General features: G+C 45.6%; 3 protein-coding genes and 1 pseudogene across 3 annotated transcripts in view; 1 reads left to right on the top strand and 3 right to left on the bottom strand.

The window, feature by feature from the left end:
* LOC144483836 (uncharacterized) overlaps positions 1-24,482 on the bottom strand; it is a 284,619-nt gene that overhangs the window by 138,657 nt on the left and 121,480 nt on the right. The window lies entirely within an intron of this gene.
* Positions 4,662-16,509, top strand: LOC144483800 (uncharacterized). The gene is made up of 2 exons (XM_078202340.1): positions 4,662-5,383; positions 15,921-16,509. Exons 1-2 carry the CDS (start codon positions 4,662-4,664, stop codon positions 16,507-16,509), a joined length of 1,311 nt encoding a protein of 436 aa, XP_078058466.1.
* Positions 11,212-12,722, bottom strand: LOC144483822 (uncharacterized; annotated as a pseudogene).
* The window catches only part of LOC144483799 (uncharacterized), a 28,182-nt gene continuing 20,269 nt past the window's right edge, over positions 16,570-24,482 (bottom strand). The window contains exons 3-5 of the mRNA XM_078202339.1: positions 22,809-23,211; positions 20,741-20,965; positions 16,570-16,578 (exon numbers count right to left, since the gene is read on the bottom strand). Of these exons, the coding sequence (XP_078058465.1) occupies positions 16,570-16,578; positions 20,741-20,965; positions 22,809-23,211 (637 nt within the window). The remainder of the gene's footprint in view (positions 16,579-20,740; positions 20,966-22,808; positions 23,212-24,482) is intronic.

Below are 24,482 nucleotides of genomic sequence, written 5' to 3'. Positions count from 1 at the left end.
ATATCTGGAGCAGTGTGTACATTATTGGTTTCCTTATTTCAGGAAAAATATGAGTGCATATTATTCCTTAACTGCTTTACGAGAAGCAGTTCATAGAAGGTTTAGTAGACTAATACCTGGAAATGGGTGGATTGTCTGATGAGGAGCAGTGAGACAGTCTCTGCTTGAGTTTAGCTTCTGCTCGACTTCAAAAGAGTAAGAGGCAACTTAATTTAAACCTTCAAGATTCTGAAAACTCTTGACAGGGTGGATATGGAGAGAAAGGTTAAAGCAAATTACTGCGGATGCTGGAATCTGAAACCAAAAGAGAAAATGCTGGAAAATCTCAGCAGATCTGGCAGCATCTGTGAGGAGAGAAAAGAGTTGAAGCTTCGAGTCCAGATGACCTTTTGTCAAAGCATAAAAAAGGCATAGAAAGTGGGAGATGTTTACACTGTGAGGGGATGAAAGATGGGTCCAAGCCACAGGAACCAGGGGAAAGGATGCTAATGGCAGTCTATAGAGAGAATAGAAAGTGTGAATGGCCAAACAGCAGAGAAGTTGAAGAAGTTGTGATGGATGAAGATGTGGGGGAGGGGAGGGTGGATTGGAGGGAGAAAAAGGGGGAAAGGCGAAGCAAAGGGGGAGAAAAGGTGCTGCCTGACCTGCTGAGATTTTCCAGCATTTTCTCCCTTGGATCTGGAGAGGATGTTTACTCTCAGGGGAGAATCTAGGGAGTCGCTGTTTTAAAAAACAGCATTGCCCATTGAAAACAGAGATGAGATGTTTTTCTCTCAGAGGGTCATGAATCTTTGGATTCACGTTCTTCAAAAGTGGAAGTAGAGTCTGATTTCAATGAGATAAATCTCTTGGGGCGACAGGGATCAGGGTATTGAATTTGATAATCAGCCATGACAATAATGAATGGCGGCGCACGCTCGAAGGGCCGAATGGTCGACACCCAACTTCTATTTTCTGTGTATGTTTCTATGTAAGAAGTCTCACCAGGTTTACTTGGTAGCAAATACAAAATAAACCTGTTGGACTTTAACCTGGTGTTGTGAGACTTCTTACTGTGTTCACCCCAGTCCAACGCCGGCATCTCCACATCATGTTTCTATGTAAACATGAGGAGCCTGGGGCTGAAGTGTAACCAAAAGCTGTGTAACCGCTTTCGGTAACTATACAGGGTTTTCAACTCTCACACTGAATATGTACATGGCCCATGGACTCATCGAGGCTGCAAACAGCAGCTGCAGCCTGAGGGTGGGTGAAGCTGTTTAAAAACCTATTGCTCATTGTGCTATAGGACCGGGAGCTAGGATCTGGAGGGGAAGCAGAAACATGAAGGCCCGCCCACTCGCTGTTGCGTCACCAAGACACCGCGCATGCGCTCTCCTCCCTGCTGAATCAAGATGGCGGCCGTTAACCTGAGCCTCGTCTCGGGAAAAAGACCGGAAGCTGCAAACACAGACCGACGGGCTCATTTTCGAGATTTGGGGCCTTGACCAGGTATTTAGAAACCCTCTACGTCCATCCGCCGGTTCCATTACTCCCTCTATGTTTCCGCATCCTTACCGGCTGCTGATGAGACAGAGGAACTTCTCTCCGATTGCTATCACCCGCACTGTGCGTGCTGCAAACGCCGTTGCTTACTGCGCATGCTCCAGACTGTAACATTACTGCGCATGCGAACTACTTCCCGTGCGTTGTATGGGGACGCCTCAACCCCGCCCCTCATTCACTCCGATTGGTTGGAGGACCAGCCGCTCCTGTTGGGTCCTCCAGACCCGCCCCTCATTCACTCCGATTGGATGGAGGACCAGCCTCTCTTGCTTGATCCTCCAGCCCCGCCCCCTCTTCCTATTGGTCCGAAGCAGCCGTCAAATCTGTCCCCGGGGCATTGTGATGTGGAGCATGCGCAGTGTCATTGCTGTCCTTGGCGCTTGTTTGTCCCGGAGAAGCGGAGTCAGCGTTAGGCGGTGGCTGGGAGGATTTGGAAACACTTTGTGGATCCGCAAACCCTTCAGAATCATTGTCAGCTCCCTGGTTTGCAGCTGCGGGGCTTCTCCCTCCCTCCCTCCCGGGAACAGGCCCAGGTTAACGGCCCCATCCTGGCTCAGCCACCGTCTTTTACCAGGACCTCCTCACTGTCTGGAACAAGGTCGCCTCGCGACGCAGCTCTCCCCCGTCAGGAGTAGCAGCTCTCGTGCGAGAGCCGCTGCTCAGGAATCCGCTCCTCCAGCCGTATGACTTCAGGTGGCTGGCGGAGAGGAGGGCTGTGGACGCCGGGGTGACCTGAATTGGGGACGTGCTCGATGGCGGAGGGGCGGGCTGGATGAGTCCCCGTGTGCTGGCTGAGCCCCGCCCACCCCCACGTGGGCTCGGGTTCCGCCCCCTCATTGTCCACATGCGGCAGATTGACCAATGGCAACGCCTGGAGGACCGGATGAACGCTGGTCCTCCAGCCAATCAGAGTCCGGGCCCTGTGTCAATGGCCGCGCGGAGTTTCCTGTGGATATGAATGTGGGGGTTCGATCAGTGAGTTTGCTGATGGTCCAAAAATTGGTGATGTGGTAAATAGCGAGGAGGAAAACCTTAGATTACAGGATGATGTGGACGAGCTGGTTAGGTGGGCAGAACAGTGGCAAATGTGATTTAACCCTGAAATGTCTGAGGTGATGCATTTTGGAAGGACTAACAAGGCAAAGGAACTCGGCCTTTTGGCTGAGATCGGGTGTAGTGTGGTCGGCAGCCCATGGTCGGCCGCACTTGGTCGGGGTCATTGGGTTGCGCTGGGGCTTCATGTGTTTCATATGAAGCAATTTTTAAAAGCGTCATCTCGGCCTTTTGGCTGAGGTGCAGATGGGTTCAAGTCTTGGAGGAGGAGCCTCCCCCTTCTCCAATCAGCTTGGCTCATGTGGATCGGGCCCGGGACAGGGTGGTTTGGTCGCTCGCCCTGTCTTGTCGGCCTGGATCTGGGGTGTCTCAACTTGTTGGGACTCTGAATTGGATTTGATTTGATTGAATTGGAAAAGTATTAAAAAAAAGGAACAGATAATGAACAATAGGACGCCAGGAAGTACAGAAGACCAGAGGGACCTTGGGGTGCATGTCCATTGGACCCCGAAGACAGCAGGACAGATTGATGAACTGGTTAAGAAGGGATATGGGATACTTGTCTTTTTTAGCCAAGGCATCAAATATTTCAGCAGGCAGGTTATGATTGAGTGTATAAAATGCTGGAGTACTGTTTGCAGTTCGGGTCGCCACACTTTAGGAAGGATGTGATTGCACTGGAGAAGGTGCAGAGGAGATTCACCAGGATGTTGCCTGGGCTGGAACGTGTCAGTCATGAAGAGAGGCTGGTTAGGCTCGAATTGGTCTCCCTAAAGCAGAGAAGGCTGAGGGGGGGGCCTGATTGAGATGTACAAAAATATGATCCCTCAGTCCACTGACCTTTAGTAGCTGGGTCAATATCCAGGGACATAGATTTAAGTGAGGGGCAGGAAATTTAGAGGGGATTTGAGGGAAAAGATTTTCACCCAGAGGGTGGTGGGAATCTGGAACTCACTGCCTGAAAGGGTGAGAGAGGTGGGAACGCTCAACATTAAGAAGCATTTAGATAAGTACTTGAAGTGCCATAACATATAAGGCTGCTACTGACCAAGTGGTGAAAGGTGGGATTAGAACAGATTGGTGCTTGAGAGCTAGCACAAATACGATGGGTCAAAGGGCCTCTTGCTGTGCTTTAAAACTCTGAGGACAGAATTATGACAGTGTGGTTATGTGATAAATATTGGATGGATCTATAATAAAGTACATTTATTATTATTTCTTGTCTTGTAATGTAGTACTGTAGCTACGTTATATATTTCTAGTCAGAGTCATTACAGCAGAGGAGGAGTCCATTGGACAATTCGAGGCCCTGCTGACTCTCTGTCGAGCAATTCTGTCAGTCTGGAGAGGGTCCCATTCTGTAACCCTGAAGCACCCATCCAATCTCATTGAGAAATTACTGATCATCTCTGCTTGACTACCCTCACAGGCAGCAAGTTCAGGAGCATGACTAATCACTACCCCCATATCTTGACCAACTTACAGATTTAGGGGAATGAGTGGGGAAAGAATGTTCTATCGAAACTAGAATTATCTGTTCTGAATTTTGATCCCGTAGTGACTCTGATGTCTGCTGCAAACTCCTTTTATAGGATATCAGAAGGTTAGGATCCATTGACAGAATCCCAAACCATATGCCACGTCAAGATTTGACAGTCGCTCAATTCATCTGGACCTGAATACCATCGGCCTTTGCATCTAGAAGGAGAAATGTTTCTCTGTTCTGTCTGCTTCAGAAGGCGTTAAACGTCAGTGTGACTGGAAATGCACCAACGCACACACACCCGAGTGAGAGTGTTCCAGTGCACTGACTGTGGAAAGAGCTTTAACCAGTTATATAGCCTGAAAATACATCACAGCATTCACAGTGGGCAGAGACTGTACCTGTGTTCTGTGTGAGGTTTAACTGATTGTTTAACCTGGAGAGTCACAAGGACACCCGCACCATGGAGAAACCGTGGAAATGTGGGGACTGTGGGAAGGGATTCAGATTCCCATCTCGGCTGGAAATTCATCGACGTATTCACACTGAGGAGTGGCCATTCACCTGCTCTGTGTGTGGCATGGGATTCACTTATTTCTCCAAGTTGTTGAACCACAAAGTCACTCTCACCAATGAGAGACCCTTTAAATGCTCCGACTGTGGGAGCAGCTTCAAAAGGTCGCAGGAACTGCTGAGACACGAGCGAATTCACACTGAGGAGAAACCGTTCAGCTGCTCTCAATGCTCAAAGAGATTTAGATCAACATCCAACCTGCAGGAACACCAGCGAGTTCACACCAGTGAGAGACCCTTTAAATGCTCCGACTGTGGGACTGAATTCAAAAGGTCTCAGGATCTGAGGGACCACCAGCACATTCACACCGAGGAGAGGCCGTTCAGCTGCTCTCACTGCACAAAGAGGTTTAGAACATCATCCCACCTGCAGAGACACCAGCGAATTCACACTGGGGAGAAACCATTCACCTGCTCTGTGTGTGGGAAGGGATTCACTGATTCATTCAACCTGCGGGAACACCAGCGAACTCACATTGGGGAGAGGCCATTTATCTGCTGTGTGTGTGGAAAGGGATTCACCCGGGCATCCAGCCTGCTGACACACCAGCGGGTTCACACCGGGGAGGGGCTGTTTACCTGCTCTCACTGTGGGAAGGGATTCACTCAGTTATCCAGACTGCAGGTACACGTTCGAGTTCACACTGGGGAGAGACCATTCACCTGCTCTGTATGTGGAAAGGGATTCACTCAGTCAACATCCCTGCAGAGACACCAGCGAATTCACAAGTGATGACAGGGGTTGGATTCTGCTGTTATTGCTGCTGTTAATCACATCCAGGACTGAACCATGTTCATTCTGACAGTGGGGGAAGTGGGAGGGTCGGAGGGTTTCTTTCTGCTGGACTGGCCGGTCTCACGACTTTGCTTCCAATGGGCTGATGCTCTTTGAGCCTGGGAGAGCACATTTCCACTGAAATGATCCACAAAAGCTGATGAAGGACATTTATTTTATCCTGGATAGTAAATAGTGTTTTTCCTACCACTACAGGTAGATCAAAAATAAATACAGAAAGAACTGGAAAAACACAGCCGGTCTGGCAGCATCTGTGGAGAGAGAAACAGAGATAATGTTTCACGTCCAATGTAACTCTATCTCCGAACGAAAGAGAGGGAGAAATGTGATGGGTTTGATGCTGGTGAGAAAGGGGGGAGGGTCAGGTAGAACAAAAGGGAAAGTCAGGGATTGGTTAGAGGGCGGGTGAGATTAAATGACAAAAATATCCCGGAACCCAAGGCAAAGGGAGAGGTAATGGTTGTGGTAAAGAAACAAAGCATTGGTCCAGAGTAAGTGTTAATGGCAGAATAAAGGACAGCTCTGTCTGGAAGCAAAAAACATGAAAACAAGATACAGACTGGCACTCGGCAAAATACAACAAATCAAATTGGAGGAGAGAGTTCAGGGTGTGAAGTTGTTGAACTCAATGTTGAGTCCAGAAGGCTGTAAAGTGCCTCATCGGAAGATGAGGGGCTGTTTGTCCAGCTTGTGTTGGGCTTCTCCAGAACATTGCAGCAGACCGAGGACAGAAATGTGAGTGTGAGAGCAAGGTGGTGAATTCTAATGGCAAGCAAGCGGAAGGTCAGGGTCATGCTTGTGGACTGAGCGGAGGTGTTCCACAAAGAGGGCAGGGAACAGGCTACAGATGAATTCAAGAGAAACCATTTGTGTCCAGAACATTGTGAAGATCCTTTTACTCTGGTTGTCTTTGATCCTCAAGTCATTTTCTGTTTGTTTTAACCATGTTCTGTTTCATTAATAGACTTTTATCAGTAAAAATATTTGATTTTTCTGGACTTTTCCTGATGAGATTGATGCACTTTAGGGAAAGTGGGTGAGAGGTGTGGGCAGGTTCTTTAACAGAAAGTGAGTCCCTCTAAGGTAATTGGCAAAGGAGCCAGAGGGGGAGATGAGATTTTATTTTTTGACACAGTGAGTTGTTCTGATCTGCCTGAAAGCAGATTCAATAGTTTACCTCCAAAGGGTAAAGACTTGAGTGGGAAGAATTTGGGGAAAGAACAGTGCAGTTGGATGAATCAGAGAGTTCTTTCAAAGAGATAGCAGGAGGACGATGGGCTGAATGGACTCCTCCTGCAGCCTGTCAATCTCATCCAGCTTTTGTGCGTGTTAAAAGGGGCAGATTTCATTGCAGCCTCTTCCTTGTATATGTATTCAAAGAGACGAGTTTCTCTTTAGCTCTGAGTGACCGATATAACAATTGGTTGGAGGCCCATTTCTCACTCAGTCCTCCAGCACCTTCCTGTCTCTCGATTACTGCAACATACATTGCAGTTTTCCAACTGGGGCGCAGGCCTCATTATTCTCAGCTAAATTCAGCCCTCAGCTCCGTCGCCTGGCTGTCATTGACACAAGCAATAGAGAGACAGAAAGGTGCCCCAGGCTCAAATGGGAAGTCAAAACACAGGGCTTTGAATGAATTATTAGGATCTCTGTAATGATCAATAATTTAAAGAAATGAATTCTAAACTCAATGAGTAAATCAAAGAATCACATGACAAAACTTCAAGTTTTATGACTTCTACTCCAACAAACTGGAAGCAACAATGACGAAACACTTTTTTGTCGGGAACATAACCCTTAAACTGTAAAATTGAACTTTGTCCTTTTACTCTTAACACCATCAAATGTCGCACTCAATGGTTGTATTTTATTCCATCTTGGAATGTTGACACTCAATTCTCCAAGAATGAGTCCAAGGTGATTTTTCACTCCCCAAGAGTTTATTTCCATTGTTTTCCTTTTCCAGTCGGGCAACCTTTTAATCCCAGAACTGTCCTTCACAGTGATGGTTCTCCTGGACATTTTCCCAGTAACACAAGCAAGGCGAATCTTCCAGCCTTGTTTCACAATTCTCAGAAATCTGTGACCAACATTCGACATCGGAGCAGAAGTTGGCCATTTGGCCCTTTGAGTCTGCTCCAACATTTATTTACATCATGGCTGATCTGTTTGTGTTGTGTTGTGGGAAATTTACCACTTCGGAGTCAGACTTGGAGGTTCAACAAAACAGTTTTATTTCGGACAAAGCTTTGGGAGAAAGCACTGGTACTCCACAGTACTTGGCAGCGACCTTCTCAACTACACAATGGTAGTTGAGCATCTTTGTACCTTTTAGACAATAGACAGTATGGACATTAGCCGTTAACACATCGTTACAAGTTGGGTTGGCAGATACGGACATCGACAATTAACACATCGTTCCAAGCAGACAGGTACAGACATGGACAGTTAACACATCATTATACATAGAATGGATACATTTATGCAGTTATGTCCTCTATCAATGACTGGTTTTGATATATACATTTATGTATTTATGTCTCCATCAGTGGATGATCTCGTTACATTTATGTCCCCATCAGTGGCGGATCTTATTATCAAACTCATTGTTCTGGGTCTGCTCTTATCTCAAGTCTTAAAGTGCCCCAGGTCTGACCAGCTTCCTGCAGCAATTCAGATACTGCAGGTTTTAACTCTTTGTGTAACTGTCTGTGCCCAAAGCCAGTGCCTTTTAATGTCCCTTCCCAGAGTCCATTTTGTGTGCCAGGTAACCATTTTGTGTCCATCATTTTAATTTCACCATAACAGTTGCGTTCCACATTCTCGTTCCACACCCGATATTTTTGATTCCCTTATCCAACAACAGTTGGTATGAAGGCAAAATTCTGCTGTTGTTGGAATCTGAAACAAAAACAGAAAATGCTGGACAATCTCAGCAAGTCTGACAGCATCTGTAAAGAGAGGATAGAGACAACATTTTGAGTCAGGATGACTCTTTGTCAGAGGTGAAGACAAGGAAAATTGGACAAACTTTATCCTGTGAGGGTCAAGAATTGGGAAGCAATCTATTAAACCTCCTCTGAACCACTCTCAATGCATTTGTATCATTTCTTAAATAGGAGACAAAGCTGCACCCAGTATTCAAGATGCAGTTTCAGCAACGCCCTGTATAACTGAAGCAGAACATCTTTACTGCTGTGGTCAATTTCTCTCGTAATAAAGGATAACATTCCATTTGTAAGAACTTTGATTTATTTGAACTAAGATTTATGAGGGTTCTCTTGTTTACAATAACCTCTCTAATCGTAAATCACACCAGGTTCCAGTGTCTCAACCATGTGGCAAGAAAGAACAATTTAAATGGTGAATTCAGAAAGTTAATTAACCATTAAAAATGTAACAAGTCAGAACGATAAAAGGCAAAGTATCGATTAACAGTTAATAGAGAAAGCTTAACATTAACAATTGAACAGACTTCTCTCCATCCCTCTCTGACCAGGACATGAAGTGATGGCTCTGAAAATGTGGATAACTTGTAAAACCAATAGCTCTCCACACCTCTCTGTAAACATCTCTCCCTCCACCTCTCTCTACCAAATTGCCTTCTCAAGACCACTTTCTTATACTTTAAAAATGTCAAAAGCCCATCTTAGCCAATTCCCATAAATCTTCAATTATAAACTAAAATAGACACGAGTTTTCAGATGATTTGAAAAGAAATGAACTGTCTGCTGAAAGGGTTAACTTTTCTACAGAACCTGAAGGGATGGGGAGTGAGCAGAAAAAAATTGGCCCACAATAATCCCACTTTACGCAAGTATAAAAATCAAAACAAACTCGATTGTAAACTTCAGCTCTTAATTTTTTTGTTATATTCCACAACCTATTTTTATTTGATCAGTTTTGTTAGGGATGGGTAACTTCTGTTCTTTATTAACTGCTTCACTCATTTTGTTGATTCTCCATGAACTCGGAGAATCAGAACCCAGACTTTATCATCCTTATCCTTTTTCTCCCTTTGCCACCAATCACTCTGTTTTGCGGGAGGGTCGTGGGGATTCCAATCAGAATGAATCAATTTATCATAAAAGTGAAAAACTGCGGATGCTGGAATCTGAAACAAAAACAGAAAATGCTGGAAGATCTCAGCAGATCTGACAGTATCTGTGGAGAGAGAATAGAGCCAATGTTTCAAGTATGGATGACCCTTTATAAGAGCTGTTATGAAGTGTCTTCCAGACTCGAAACGTTGGCTCTATTCTCTAATCATTTTATCGATAAGTTCCTTGTTCTTAGTTTCCAAACAGCAGGTAAGAGACCTGTCCGGTCCCCACTCAAGTTCTGATTTTTCACTGGCCATGCTTGGGTCAGTTTATAACCATTAGAATCTACTCAGAGGTCTGCTTTTCAGTCCAGTGCTATTTGGAGTATACCGTTACTTCACCGACTAATGGGTCACATGTCCCTCACAGTTCTTATCACAAATTTGGGATAAAATAATTTAAACAATGCCTGAGAACGCTTTTTAACTTCTTAACCAACTATCTGCCACTGTTTGTTGATTGGTCAGACCTCCTGTTCACAGATTCAGGAATCTCAGCCACTGAACACCAGCCAGTGCTGGAATAAGTTTAATTCTAACTCATTCTGAGTAAATATTCTCACCAGGTCCTCTGTCGGGGCCCTGCTAAGCAGCTTTAATGGTCCGTGATTGCAGAAACTGAGCAGTCACAGGAATGTGGTCAAGATAGTCCAGTCCCATAATGCCTCACATTCAAGAACAAAGAACAATACAGCACAGGAACAGGCCCTTCGGCCCTCCAAGCCCGCGCCGCTCCCTGGTCCAAACTAGACCATTCTTTTGTATCCCTCCATTCCCACTCCGTTCATATGGCTGTCTAGATAAGTCTTAAACGTTCCCAGTGTGTCCGCCTCCACCACCTTGCCTGGCAGCGCATTCCAGGCCCCCACCACCATCTGTGTAAAATATGTCCGTCTGATATCTGTGTTAAACCTCCCCCCTTCACCTTGAACCTATGACCCCTCATGAACGTCACCACCGACCTGGGGAAAAGCTTCCCACCGTTCACCCTATCTATGCCTTTCATAATTTTATACACCTCTATTAAGTCTCCCCTCATCCTCCGTCTTTCCAGGGAGAACAACCCCAGTTTACCCAATCTCTCCTCATAACTAAGCCCCTCCATACCAGGCAACATCCTGGTAAACCTCCTCTGTACTCTCTCCAAAGCCTCCACGTCCTTCTGCAGTCCTTCAATTATAACAGAATACGTGGCTGTATGTAGCTGCCTCGGCCGTGGTCAACCCCAACACTGCCTTCTTGAACTGTTACAATGTCTCAGGTGTCAGTACACCCACAGTGCTGTTAGGGAGGGAGAATGTAGGTGGATACCAGATTGATATATTCCATTCAACCACACCCAAGGTGAGTTATTCCAATCCCTTTATTGTCCAGGACAATATATTCACAATATCTTTAAAACAGATATGAAACATTCCCTTTTGGTTTCAGGTATTAACATATTTCTGTTAGTTTGTTCTTTATTGTCAATGTCAGGCTGGGGTTGTTTCCCTTGGAGCAAAGGAGGTTGAGGTGAGATTTGATAGAGGTGGACAAGATTCTGACAGGTTTAGATAAGGTGGACAAAGAAAAGCTGATCCCATTAGCTGATGGGACAAATACGAGGGGGACACAGATTAAAAGTTTCAGGTCAGAGATGTAGGGAGGGATGTGAGGAAGAATATTTTGATGCAGTGAATGGTAATGACCTGGAACTCGCTGCCTATGAGGGTGGAGGAAGTGGAGACAATAAACAATTACAAAGGAAATTGGATGGGCATCTGGGGGAGTTTCAAACAGAAATGCTGACTAAATATCTCTGAATTTCCTCACACCCTGTCACTCTGTGATCCTTGTGAAATTTAAAACAAGGTATTCGCAACAAGACTCAAAGAGCATCAGCTCACTGGAGGCAAAGTTGTGAGACCGGCCAGAAAGAAACCCTCCGACCCTCCCCATTGACTAACTGTGAGAATGAACAAAATGCAGTCCTGGATGTAATTGAGAGCAGAAACAATAACAGCAGAATCCAACCCCTGTGAACTTGTTGGTGCCTCAGCAGCTGTGATGAAATTCTGAACCCTTTTTATACACTGAGCAGGTGAACAGTTTCTCCCCAGTGTAACCTCACTGATGTCTCAGCAGGTGGGATAACTGAGTGAATTCCTTCCCACACTGAGAGCAGGTGAATGGTCTCTCCCCATGTGAATTTGCTGGTGTCTCTGCAGGTTGGACAACTGACTGAAACCCTTCCCACACTGAGAGCAGGTAAATGGCCTCTCCCCAGTGTGAACTTGCTGGTGTCTCCGCAGGTGGGATGACTGAGTGAATCTCTTCCCACACTGAGAGCAGGTGAACGGCCTCTCTCCAGTGTGAACTCGCTGGTGTTTCTGCTGGGTGGATAACTGACTGAAACCCTTCCCACACTGAGAGCAGGTAAATGGTCTCTCCCCAGTGTGAACTCGATGGTGTCTCCGCAGGTCGGATGACCGAATGAATCTCTTCCCACACTGAGAGCAGGTGAACAGCCTTTCCCCAGTGTGAACTCGCTGGTGTGTCCGCAGCTCGGATGACCGAGCGAATCTCTTCCCACACTGAGAGCAGGTGAACGGTCTCTCCCCAGTGTGAACTCGCTGGTGTCTCTGTAGGTCGGGTGACCGAGTGAATCCCTTCCCACACTGAGAGCAGGTGAATGGCCTCTCCCCGGTGTGAACGTGCTGATGTGTCCGCAGGTCGGATGACCGAGTGAATCTCTTCCCACAACGAGAGCAGATGAATGGCCTCTCCCCAGTATGAATTCGCATGTGTGTCCATAGATTGGATAACTGGTTGAATCCCTTCCTACACCGAGAGCAGATAAACAGCCTCTCCCCAGTGTGAATTCGCTGGTGTCTCTGCAAAGTGGATAACACAGTGAATCCCTTTCCACACTGAGAGCAGGTGAACGGTCTCTCTCCAGTGTGAACTCGCTTGTGTGACTGCAGGCTGGGCAACAGAGCGAATCCCTCCCCACACTGAGAGCAGATGAATGGCCTCTCTCCAGTGTGGCTGCGCCGATGAGCATCCAGCAGAGAGGGGGCTCTGTATCTCTTCCCACAGTCCGCACATTTCCATGGTTTCTCCATGGTGCAGGTGTCCTTGCCTCTCCCTTGGGTGGCCAATCAGTTGAAGCCTTGTCCACACACGGAACACGGGTACAGTCTCTCCCTGATGTGAATGGTGTGATATTTATTCAGGCTGTGTAACTGGTGAAAGCTCTTTAGTCAGTGCTCTGGAACAATCTCACTCGGGTGTGGCAGTGTGTTGCTGCTTTTCCACTCACTGATGGCCGAAGTCTTTTCAAATCCAAGTGGAAGCTTTAATCTGAAGCTCAGTGGCCAACTTCCGCATTGAGACGTCACAATGGAGCGCTGCCTGAATCAGCCAATAGGAATTACTCGGCTCCGCAGTGACGTGTCGGGGTTCCATGGCGCAGGCCCGGCTCGCGGACCCGGGAGCCCCGCCCCCACCCATTGTTCTCCCTCCCCCTGCACCTCCTCCAGCCACGGTTTCCAGGCAACCGGCTGGCGGCTCCGGCCAGAGCGAGAAGCCGCTCGGTGAGCTCCCCCTCCCCCCTCTCTCTACGGCGGCTGCTGCTCCAAAAAGAGATCGAGAGCGACCGCTGGCGGCAGCCGCACTGCGCCTGCTCCGGACAGCTCAGCTCAGCAGCGCTCTCTGCGCCTGCTCCGGACAGCTGGGCTCAGCGCTCTCTGCGCCTGCGTGCTGGGCTGCCAGCTGAGGGAGTGGGGGAGGGGACTTTGCAAAATCTCTTCCCATAATTTTCTTCCAAGTCCCGCAGTTTGATTTGAAACAGAACAGCTTCTGTTTGTAGCTTCACACAGACTCAAACTTCACCACAGACTCAAACTTCACACACAGACTCAAACTTCACACACAGACTCAAACTTCACCACAGACTCAAACTTCACACACAGACTCAAACTTCACACAGACTCAAACTTCACCACAGACTCAAACTTCACACACAGACTCAAACTTCACCACAGACTCAAACTTCACCCACAGACTCAAACTTTACACACAGACTCAAACTTCACCACAGACTCAAACTTCACACACAGACTCAAACTTCACACACAGACTCAAACTTCACACACAGACTCAAACTTCACCACAGACTCAAACTTCACCCACAGACTCAAACTTCACACACAGACTCAAACTTCACCACAGACTCAAACTTCACACACAGACTCAAACTTCACACACAGACTCAAACTTCACACACAGACTCAAACTTCACCACAGACTCAAACTTCACACACAGACTCAAACTTCACACACAGACTCAAACTTCACACAGACTCAAACTTCACCACAGACTCAAACTTCACACACAGACTCAAACTTCACCACAGACTCAAACTTCACCCACAGACTCAAACTTCACACACAGACTCAAACTTCACCACAGACTCAAACTTCACACAAAGACTCAAACTTCACACACAGACTCAAACTTCACACACAGGCTCAAACTTCACCACAGACTCAAACTTCACCACAGACTCAAACTGCATCCTCTGGACAACATCTGTGAGGAAAACACTTTCTTTCTCCCCCTGGGAAATACAGAGACAGAGAAATTCTCTGGAACTGGAATTAGAGCCAAATATACTGAGGGGGAAACTGTGATTTTGTGGAACCTGTTTTATTGTCTGAGCTTTTTAAAGTGTAATTTATCCTGTCTATTCAAACACTGTTTGTCTGTTAATGCATGATTCATTGATGTTGATTTTAATTTGATTATTGCAAGATTTATTAGAAGGTGAAATCTTTCCCTTTGTTTATTCCATTGGGTTTGTCTGGGAATGTTAATTTTAAGGTTATTGTACTCATAAGGATCATAACAACATTGATACATCTAGAGTTATTATAAGAACATAAGAACAAGGAGCAGGAGTACCACATTTGGTGAGACCACATTTGGAATATTGTGTGCAGTTCTGGTCACCTCACTATAAGAAGGATGTGGAAGCGCTGGAAAGAGTGCAGAGGAGATTTACCAGGATGCTGCCTGGTTTGGAGGGTAGGTCTTATGAGGAAAGGTTGAGGGAGCTAGGGCTGTTCTCTCTGGAGCGGAGGAGGCTGAGGGGAGACTTAATAGAGGTTTATAAAATGATGAAGGGGATAGATAGAGTGGACGTTCAAAGACTATTTCCTCGGGTGGATGGAGCTATTACAAGGGGACATAACTATAGGGTTCGTGGTGGGAGATATAGGAAGGATATCAGAGGTAGGTTCTTTACGCAGAGAGTGGTTGGGGTGTGGAATGGACTGCCTGCAGTGATAGTGGAGTCAGACACTTTAGGAACATTTAAGCGGTTATTGGATAGGCACATGGAGCACACCAGGATGATAGGGAGTGGGATAGCTTGATCTTGGTTTCAGATAAAGCTCGGCACAACATCGTGGGCTGAAGGGCCTGTTCTGTGCTGTACTGTTCTATGTTCTATGAGTAGGCCATCTGGCCCCCCGAGCCTGCTCCGCCATTCAATAAGATCATGGCTGATTTTTTTGTGGACTCAGCTGCACTTACCTGCCCACTCCCCATGACCCTTAATTCCATTACTGTTGAAAAATATATCTATCCTTGCCTTAAACACATTCAATGAGGTTGCCTCAACTGCTTCACTGGGCAGGGAATTACACAGATTCACAACCTTTGTGTGAAGAAGTTCCTCCTCAACTCAGTTGAGTTATAGAAGATCAGCCCTCATTCTTCGAAGCTTTGAGAGAATAGAGGCCCAGACTCCTCCGAGGAAACTTCCACCCTTCCAGGGATTTGTCGAATGAACCCTTGCTCCACTCCCTCCATTGCAAGTTATCCTTCCTTTAGTAAGGAGACAAAAGCTCCACACAATACTCCAGGTAATGCAGGGAGAGTGTGGGACAGTTATTTACAGCTTTCGGGGAACAAGATAGAAAATAATGCTTCATAGAAATTAACAACTGCCAATTGTAGATTCTATCCTTAACTGACGGTGATGAAATTTATAACCTCTTTTACAGGATCTTCAAAGTGGGAGGATTTGCAGACACAAAATTCAAATCAAGCATCAAATGAAGAATTGCCAGAGTCACTCGATTATCAGGATCTGAATATCATTCGCCTTTGAATCTGGAAGGAGGAATGTCTTTCTGTTCTGTTTGCTTCAGAAAGTTTTAAACATCTGTGACTGGAAAAGCAGCAAGACACAAACATCTGGGTGAGAGTGTTCCAGTGACAGTTACATAGCTTGAAAGACCATCACCATTTACACCAGGAAGAGATTGTACAGACGCTTTGTGTGGCCACCTCAGCTGAACAACAAACCTGGAGACAGGGACACCCGAACCATGGAGAAACCGTGGAAATGTGGAGATTGTGGGAAGGGATTCAAATCCCCGTCTCAGCTGGAAATTCATCGACGCAGTCACACTGGGGAGAGGCCGTTCACCTGCTGTGATTGTGGTAAGGGATTCACTCATTCATCCCACCTGCTGAGACACCAGCGGGTTCACACCAAGGAGAGGCCGTTCACCTGCTCCGAGTGTGGGAAGACCTTCACTACTTCATCTGATCTGCTGACACACCAGCGGATTCACACTGGGGAAAGGCCATTCACTTGCTCTGAGTGTGAGATGGGATTCAGTTGGTTATCTCACTTGCAGGCACACCAGCGAGTTCACACCGGGGAGAAGCCATTCACATGCTCTGATTGTGGAAAGGGATTCTCTCACTCCTCCAACCTGCGGATACACCAACGCGTTCACACTGGGGAGAGGCCGTTCACCTGTACTGAGTGTGGGAAGGCATTCTTTGATTCATCAAGCCTGCGGATACACCAACGAGTTCACACCAAAGAGAGACCGTTTACCTGCTCCGAGTGTGGAAAGGGATTCAGTCGGTCATCCTTCCTGAAGGCACACTAGCGAATTCACACTGGGGAGTGGCCACCCACCTGCTCTGAGTGTGGGAAGAGATTCAGTCGGTCAATCTACCTGCGCAACCACCAGCGAGTTCACAAGTGAACACAGGGATTGGATTCTGCTGTTATTGCTGCTGTTAATCACACCCAGGACTGAACCATGTTCATTCTGACAGTTGGTGAATTGGGAGGATCAGAAGATCCTGGATCAGAAGGTCCAGCTCTGCTGGATTGGTCTTTCTCACAACTTTGCTTCCAGTGGGCTGGGAGAGCACATTTCCACAAATGAACCACACAAGCTGATGAAGGACATTTATTTGATCCTGGATAGTAAATCCTATTTCTCCTTCAAGTAGATCTAAAATAAATACGTTTGTCTCTGTTCCATTGAGTCTACAGCACAGGGCCAGGCCAGTCGGCTCAATTGGTCTGTGTCAGTATTTATGCTCCACATGAGCCTCCACCCACCCCTCTTCATCTCCCCCCATCAGCATATCCTTCTATTCCTCTCTCCCTCATGTATGTATCGAGCTTCCCCTTCAATGTATTCATGCTGTTCACCTCAACCACTCGCTGTGATAGTGAGTTCCACATTCTCACCACTCGCTGGTAAAGGTGTTTCTCATTAAATCCGTACTGGATTATTGAACCCCTTCATAATCTTGAAGACTTCCGTCAGTCTTCAGTTTTCCAGAGAAAAGTAACACCGGCGTTTTCAGAGGGTTAAATGCTCTCAGTTCCAGGATTATTCTCATGGGGTAAACCGGTCAGTCCCATTGCCCCGTTCTATCCCTTTATCCTTTCAGTTCTATTTCCTGCAAGTGTCGGTCCATTTTCCTTGTTAAATCATTCATTGTCTCTGCTTCCACCACCCTCACAGGCAGTGAGTTCCAGCTCATTCCCACTCATTGCATAAAACAGCCCTTTCTCACATCCCCCTGCATCTCTCGCATCCTTATCCTTGCACCATCAGCTAATGGGAACAGCTTTATCATAGAATCATAGAAACCCTACAGTGCAGAAAGAGGCCATTCGGCCCATCGAGTCTGCACCGACCACAATCCCACCCAGGCCGTACCCCCATATCCCTACATATTTACCTGCTAATCTTCTAACCTACACATCTCAGGACACTAAGGGACAATTTTAGCATCTTTGGACTGTGGGAGGAAACTGGAGCACCCGGAGGAAACCCATGCAGACACGAGGAGAATGTGCAAACTCCACACAGACAGTCACCCAAGCCGGGAATCGAACCCAGGTCCCTGGAGCTGTGAAGCAGCAGTGCTAACCACTGTGCCATTGTGCCGCCCCACCTTCTCACATTACCTTACTCACATCACTTTACCTTCTCACATTATTTAATCCTATTTTAATTTTTTACACCTCGAGCAAATCTCCCCTCCATCTTCTTTTCTCGAAAGAGAACAACCCCAGCTTCTTCAGCCTAGCCTTGTGGATAAAATTCCTCATTCCTGGAACCATCCCGGTAAATCTCCTCTGCACTCTCTCAAGGACCCTCACGTCCTTCCAAATGTGTGGTGACCAGAACTGGGCTGTGTTCTGTTGTGGCCTCACCCAGAGCTTTAGAAACTATCAGCATAACCTACCTGCTTTTGTTCTCAATTCCTCAGTTTCTGAAGCCCGAGATCACATAGTCTCCAGATGGGAATGGTCAACATTTTTGCTTGAACATAAAATGCATTTTAACAACAGTTTGGCTGAAGAAGATTTTGTCCAATGAAGGAAAGAGTTGTTGACACAAAAAGAAGCCATTTTGACCTTGCTCTCTCCAAAAGAGAATCCAGAATGTGAGATTCTGGGAAATGAAATTAAAAATGAAGCTGCAGCTACAACTGAGCAAGAAGAAGACAGTTTCAATGTGGAATTGAGTGGAATATTGTCTCTGGATTTAAACAATGATGGAACTGCAAACATGGAAGAAAATCAAGTTCAAAACATGCATTCTGAACAGACTGTTTTCAAAACGGAAGTTGAAAATTCACAGATGAACAGCAATGAGGACTCTCCTCTTGCAGGAGGAACTTTGGACTATAATTATTATAAGAAGAAAACTTTCAGAAAACACTGCAAGCAGTAATATTTTCCATCTTCAGTGGACTGAGATTCCTGGACATGGAACCCAGCAGTGTGCTGTTACCAAGCTGGACTTGTGAATGTGAAGTGGACAATGGAGGGATTATTATGTCTATTGCAGGTTATAGGGTAATTAAACATTAGAATTTGGAACAGGAGTTGGCCATTTGGCTCGTTGAGCCTGCTTCACCATTTGATAAGATCACAACTATTTAAATATACAGCATGTTGTCGAAAGCAAAATACTGCGGATGCTGGAATCTGAAACAAAAACACAAAATGCTGGAAAATCTCAGCAGGTCTGACAGCATCTATCGGGAGAGAGAAGAGCCAATCTTTCGAGTCTACATTGTAATCTTTCAAATGGGATAATACGAGGATGATACATTTTCATTTCTTCATGGGGAAGGTGTTGCAAAGATCTAATTTCATAATTCCTAGGTTTTAGAAGTATGAATTAGTTCAACAATTGCTCTTTTAAAAATTTAAGGTAAATGGAAAACCCGCACTGAGAATCTGACAGAAACACCCGAAGGGGATTCACATTCACAAGACGTGGCCAATGTTGGTTTAAGATGTCAAAACTCGAAGGGTAAGAAGTGTAAAAGGGCAGCTGGGCTCTTTTAGCCGGAGACCTGGAGACTTTGGGTCTGACAATTATTGCCCTGTCTTTGTTACAGATTGGAATTCTTCATGCAGACCTCAGGAAAAAAAGGTTTAGCTTTGAAGCTAAATATCTAACAGACGTCCCAACAGATGTGTTAGCACGGGGATAAGTGAGCCCTGCTTGGAATTCTGGGTGTTTCTCACAGAAAGCAAGCAGTCTGCAATTAGCTTGGAGGCCGTCAGCTATGGGACCAGGAGCTGTGAACCAGCTGTGGGACCAGAAGCCACTGGGTCATTAGGAACCAGGGGTGCTGCCAATGTTTAAATCACTCAGTAAAGAAGGCAGTGAAGCCCACGGTTGGACTGAGGAGTCCACAGTTTTGAGGTCTCAAAGGAAAGTTGGAGAATTGTTTAGCCAAAAGCTAATGGAAAGACCCTCCATAAAATCTTGGAGCCTGGAGAATAGCTGGAAAAGTGAGGAAAATTAAAGTGAATTCTGCAGAGCTTTGACATCCCTTTGAGAGTCCCAGGAACAGAATTGAACTTTCAAGATATCATTAAGTATAAAGAAACTTTTGGGGTGAGGTTAAAAAACAGGTTTATACCATAAGTCTTTATTGACTACAGTATTCAGTTTGTAGTGCTGTATTCTTACATTTTATTTTGTTTTATACATACAGTAAAGTTTGTTTTTGTTTAAAAATGTTAAATCTTTTCATGTAATTCTTTTAGTTAATCACTGGGTGTTCACAATTTTCTTTAAACGTTAATTGTCCTGACCGGGATCGCAAAACATTCACACAAACAATGTTTCAGAGCAAATCAAAGAAGAAAAAATGTGACTTTCCTCCTTTTGTACAAAGCATTACATATAAAGACACCCCTCTCCTCAGAACCACAATAAGTTGTTAATATTCTCTTCATGAAATAATCTGATAATTGAAAGACTTATGCTATGTTCATAGTGCTGGCTTTTAATATTTTGTTTTATAAATTTTGTTCTTGTGAACCCACTATCAGATCAGCTATGATCTTATTGAATGGCGGAGCAGGCTTGAGGGGCCAGATGGCCGACTCCTGCTCCTAGTTCTTATGTTTAAAAATGTGGAAACTTGTGGTGCAATTCTTTGTGAATCACTGGGTATTTGAGTTTCTCTTTAAACATTAACAATCCTGATTAGGATCATAACAATACACAGCAACATATTTCACAATGAATCAAAGAAACAAAATGTACAAAGTATTACATTATAAGACACCGCTGTTCTAGGATCCACAATAATTTCTGAGCTCGGGCACTTACTTTAGTGAAACAATCTGATAATATGAATAAAATTTATACTAATTGTCGTCCCTTCTAAAGCAGGAGGGCGATCGCCCGGCACAGAGGATAATTTGGGATTTCTCCCATAGACCAATTGGCATGACCATCCAACCATCTGAAGTGAATTATTTACATGAATCGTACATGCAGTTATCAACTTGCAGTTTGGCTGATCAGCTAAGATTTTCTGCAGCATTTCATCGGTTACCGTGTGATTCCTTTCACAGAGTCCATCACTGAAAGGACTTTCAGCTGCCGTGTTCATGACCAGAATGTTCATGTTTTCACACACGTCTCCAAACTCATCATTAACAAATTCCCCTCCATTATCAGTCAGAAACTTAGCTGGTGCCCCAGGTCCAGTCCCTGTCCACTTCTCCATGACTTGGTCTAGAATCATCCTTTTGTCCTTGTCATGTATTATTGAGAAAGGCTAAATTGGGTCACCATGTCTATCATGTGTAGAATGAAAATATTTCTGTCTTTGTCTCATATCTTTAGATCCACGGAAATACCTTGTTAAAGTCATGTGCCAAGGGCAGCTTTACAATCGGATGTGACAGCATCCTTCAATACTTGTCACACATTCCACACTTTGCATTAGTCTGTTCTCTGAGCCTCAGATACTCTTCATCAACTCCCCTGCATCTTTTTGCGGGATTTTTAATCTTTAACAAGGATAAGAAAATTGTTTGCGTAGCTTTAAGACTGGTTGCGGTCTTTATCTCTGGGACGGAAGGGGAGCACACTGGTTAGCACTTTTGCCTCAGTGCCAGGGACCCGGGTTCGATTCCCGGCTTGGGTCACTGTCTCTGTGGAGTTTGCATGTTCTCCCCATGTCTGCGTGGGTTTCCTCCGGGTGCTCCAGTTTCCTCCCACGTTCTGATAGATGTGCTGGTTAGGTGCATTGACTCGAACAGGCGCCGGACTGTGACGACCAGAGGAATTTCACGGTAACTGTTTCCCCGTCATTCCTGCGATTCATTCACCTATTAGTGCTTTTCCAATCCTGTCTTTTTTGTGATATCCAGATCTGCTAAATATACTTACACCCTCATTCAAAACTTGACAAAGTCTGACTATGCTTCATAGGCACCCATCAGATCATCTTTCTTGTAAATCTCATCAATGAAACCGAGTAAAAGATCCAAACCTTGATCAGTGGATTTCCAGCTCAGAAAATGTTTTGCTGCCAATTTTCCTTTCGTTAGGAAGTGACAGTGCCAAGACCAGACCTTGTTTTCTCATTGTTAGGGATGTAACCATGTCCACATCGCCACTTCATTCTTCCACTGATCGTATGGTTCAGGCTCCGAGAACATCGGCGGGTAATCAGACCCTGACAATTCCCACTGGCTTTCATCTCTCACAAAAGCTGCTGGGATTGTAAACTTCTGTCTGAAATATACTTTCCTCCAGTTTCCAAACTTCACCATTGGACAAACACTCTCTGTGACCATGTTATAATTCTGACAGCCTTATGGTGAAGGAAGAAACTGGAACCAATCTTTACTTGGAATAGATTTAACTCCCAACTCTTTATACATACTTTCTTCATACACACTGATATAATTATTTGATCAAAGCCCTCCGTCTGTACATTCTTAAACTCAATTGATTCAATTAACACCCATAGTCAGGGCAGGAATCCGGGTTCAATTCCAGCCTCGGGTGACTGTGTGGAGTTTGCATGTTCTCCTCGTGTCTGTGTGGGTTTCCTCCAGGTGCTCCGATTTCCTCCCATCTTCTAAAGATGTGCGGGTTAGGTTGATTGGCCGTGGTAAATTGCCCCTTAGTGTCAGGGGGATTAGCAGGGTAAATGTGTAGGTTTACTGGAGTGGGGCCTGGTTGGGATTGTGGTCGGTGCAGACTCAATGGGCCGAGTGACCTCCTTCTGCACTGTAGGAATTCTGTGATTAAAAAGAAAAGGTCTCTAATCGGTGTGAACTTGTTGGTGTGTCAGCAAGTTGGATGACTGATGACCTTCCCTAAACTCAGAGCAGGGGAATGGCCTCTCCTCAATGTGGACTTGCTGGTGTCTCAGCAGGTTGGATGAATCAGTGAATCTTTTCTCACACACAAAACACATCAAAGGTCTTTCCCCAGTGCGACCACATTGGTGTTTTAGCAGACTGGATGACTCAATGAATCCTTCTCTTGGAGCAGGTGAATGGGTTCTTCCTGCTGTGAACTCGCTGGTGTGTCAGCAGGTTGGATGACTGAGTGAATCCCTTCCCACATACGGAGCAAGTGAATGGCCTCTCCCCAGTCTGAACTCGCTGGTGTGTTAGTAGATGAGGTGACCGTGTGAATCCCTTCCCACACTCAGCGCAGGTGAACAGCCTCTTCCTGGTGTGACTGCGTTGATGTGTCAGCAGACAGGATGACTCAGTGAATGCTTTCCCACACTCAGAGCAGATGAATGGTCTCTCTCCAGTGTGGATTCGCTGGTGTGTCAGCAAGTTGGATAACTGAGTGAATCCTTTCCCACACTCAGCACAGGTGAACGGTCTCTCCCTGGTGTGAACTCGCTGATGTGTCCGCAGGGTTGATGAATCCTTGAATCCCTTCCCACACTCAGTGCAGGTGAATGGCCTCTCCCCACTATGAACTCGCTTGTGTGTCTGCAGGTGTGATGACTGAGTGAATCTATTCCCACACTCAAAGCAGGTAAAAGGTCTTTTCCCAGTGTGGGTGTGTCGGTGAATTTCCAGTTGAGATGGGGCTCTGAATCCCTTCCCACAATCTCCACATTTCCACGTTTCTCCATGGTGCAGGTGTCCTTGTGTCTCTCCAGGTTTGATGATCAATTGAAGCCTTGTCCACACACACAAAGCGAGTATGGTTTCTCCTCCCTGTGAATGGTGTGATATTTATTTCAGGGTGTGTAATTGGTTAATGGTCTTTCCACAGTCAGTTCGCTGGTACACTCTCACTCAGATCTGTGTCTCTCGATGCTTTTCCAGTCACATATTTAAACCTTTTGACGCAGACAGAACACCATTTCTTTATACACGCTTTTTTCATACACACTCATATAATGATCCAATCAACGCCCTCCATCTGTACATACTTCAACTCAATTCGAAACTGAAAGAGCGATGATATTCAGGTCCTTTTGAATCGAGTGAATGTGTCAGGTCTCGGTGTGACGTTTGGTTTCAGATTTCTATCGCAAATCTTCTCCTTCTCAAAACCTGTAAAAGGAATTTAGAAAAGTCAGCACTGTCAGTACAGCAGAGAAATTCAGAACACACGATTCTAGTTTCAGTTGAACATTCATTCCTATTTTGTTCACCAAAAGTTGTAAACCTCAATCTCACATATTCCCTCTGCTCTCACTCGGCTGTATCTAATATACACCCTCACAATTCTTCTGAAGGTGCTGATTGATGCTGAGTGGCCGACCCCTACTCACTGCTTCCTGACCTGGAGACCTGAAAACTTTGATGCAGACTGCTAGACTAAATACAAACCCAACCCATAGGTACAGATTCTGGAGGAAAACATGTGTTGAATAAACACTGCTGTATTACTTGCTCAGAGCTTCATGACCATGTCAGTGAGAACTTCATTAAGGTACTGAGTGTTCACAAACACAAACTCGCTGCTTATGAGAATGCTGGAATTAGAGATGATCCAAGATTTCAAACTCAACTGGATGGACAACTGAAGGAAATAATCTTGCAGAGATACAAGGGTACAGCGGGAGAATGAGACTGGCTGGATTGCTCTACAAAGAGTCAGCACGGAGTCAAATGAACATCTTCTGTGCTGTAGTTAATCAATGTCTGGAAAGGTATGTCACAGTAAGAAGTTTAACAACACCAGGTTAAAGGCCATTAAAACAGCAACCAAGCCTCCCCCGGTACCACAGTAGAAAACAGTACCACTGCAGGGAAGTCCATTACAGCAACCAAGGTATGTCACCACAGTGCTATATTACAAAC

Source organism: Mustelus asterias, unplaced genomic scaffold (assembly GCF_964213995.1).
Source record: "Mustelus asterias unplaced genomic scaffold, sMusAst1.hap1.1 HAP1_SCAFFOLD_79, whole genome shotgun sequence".
NCBI classification, from domain to species: domain Eukaryota; kingdom Metazoa; phylum Chordata; class Chondrichthyes; order Carcharhiniformes; family Triakidae; genus Mustelus; species Mustelus asterias.
This window is presented reverse-complemented; position numbering and strand designations above follow the sequence as displayed.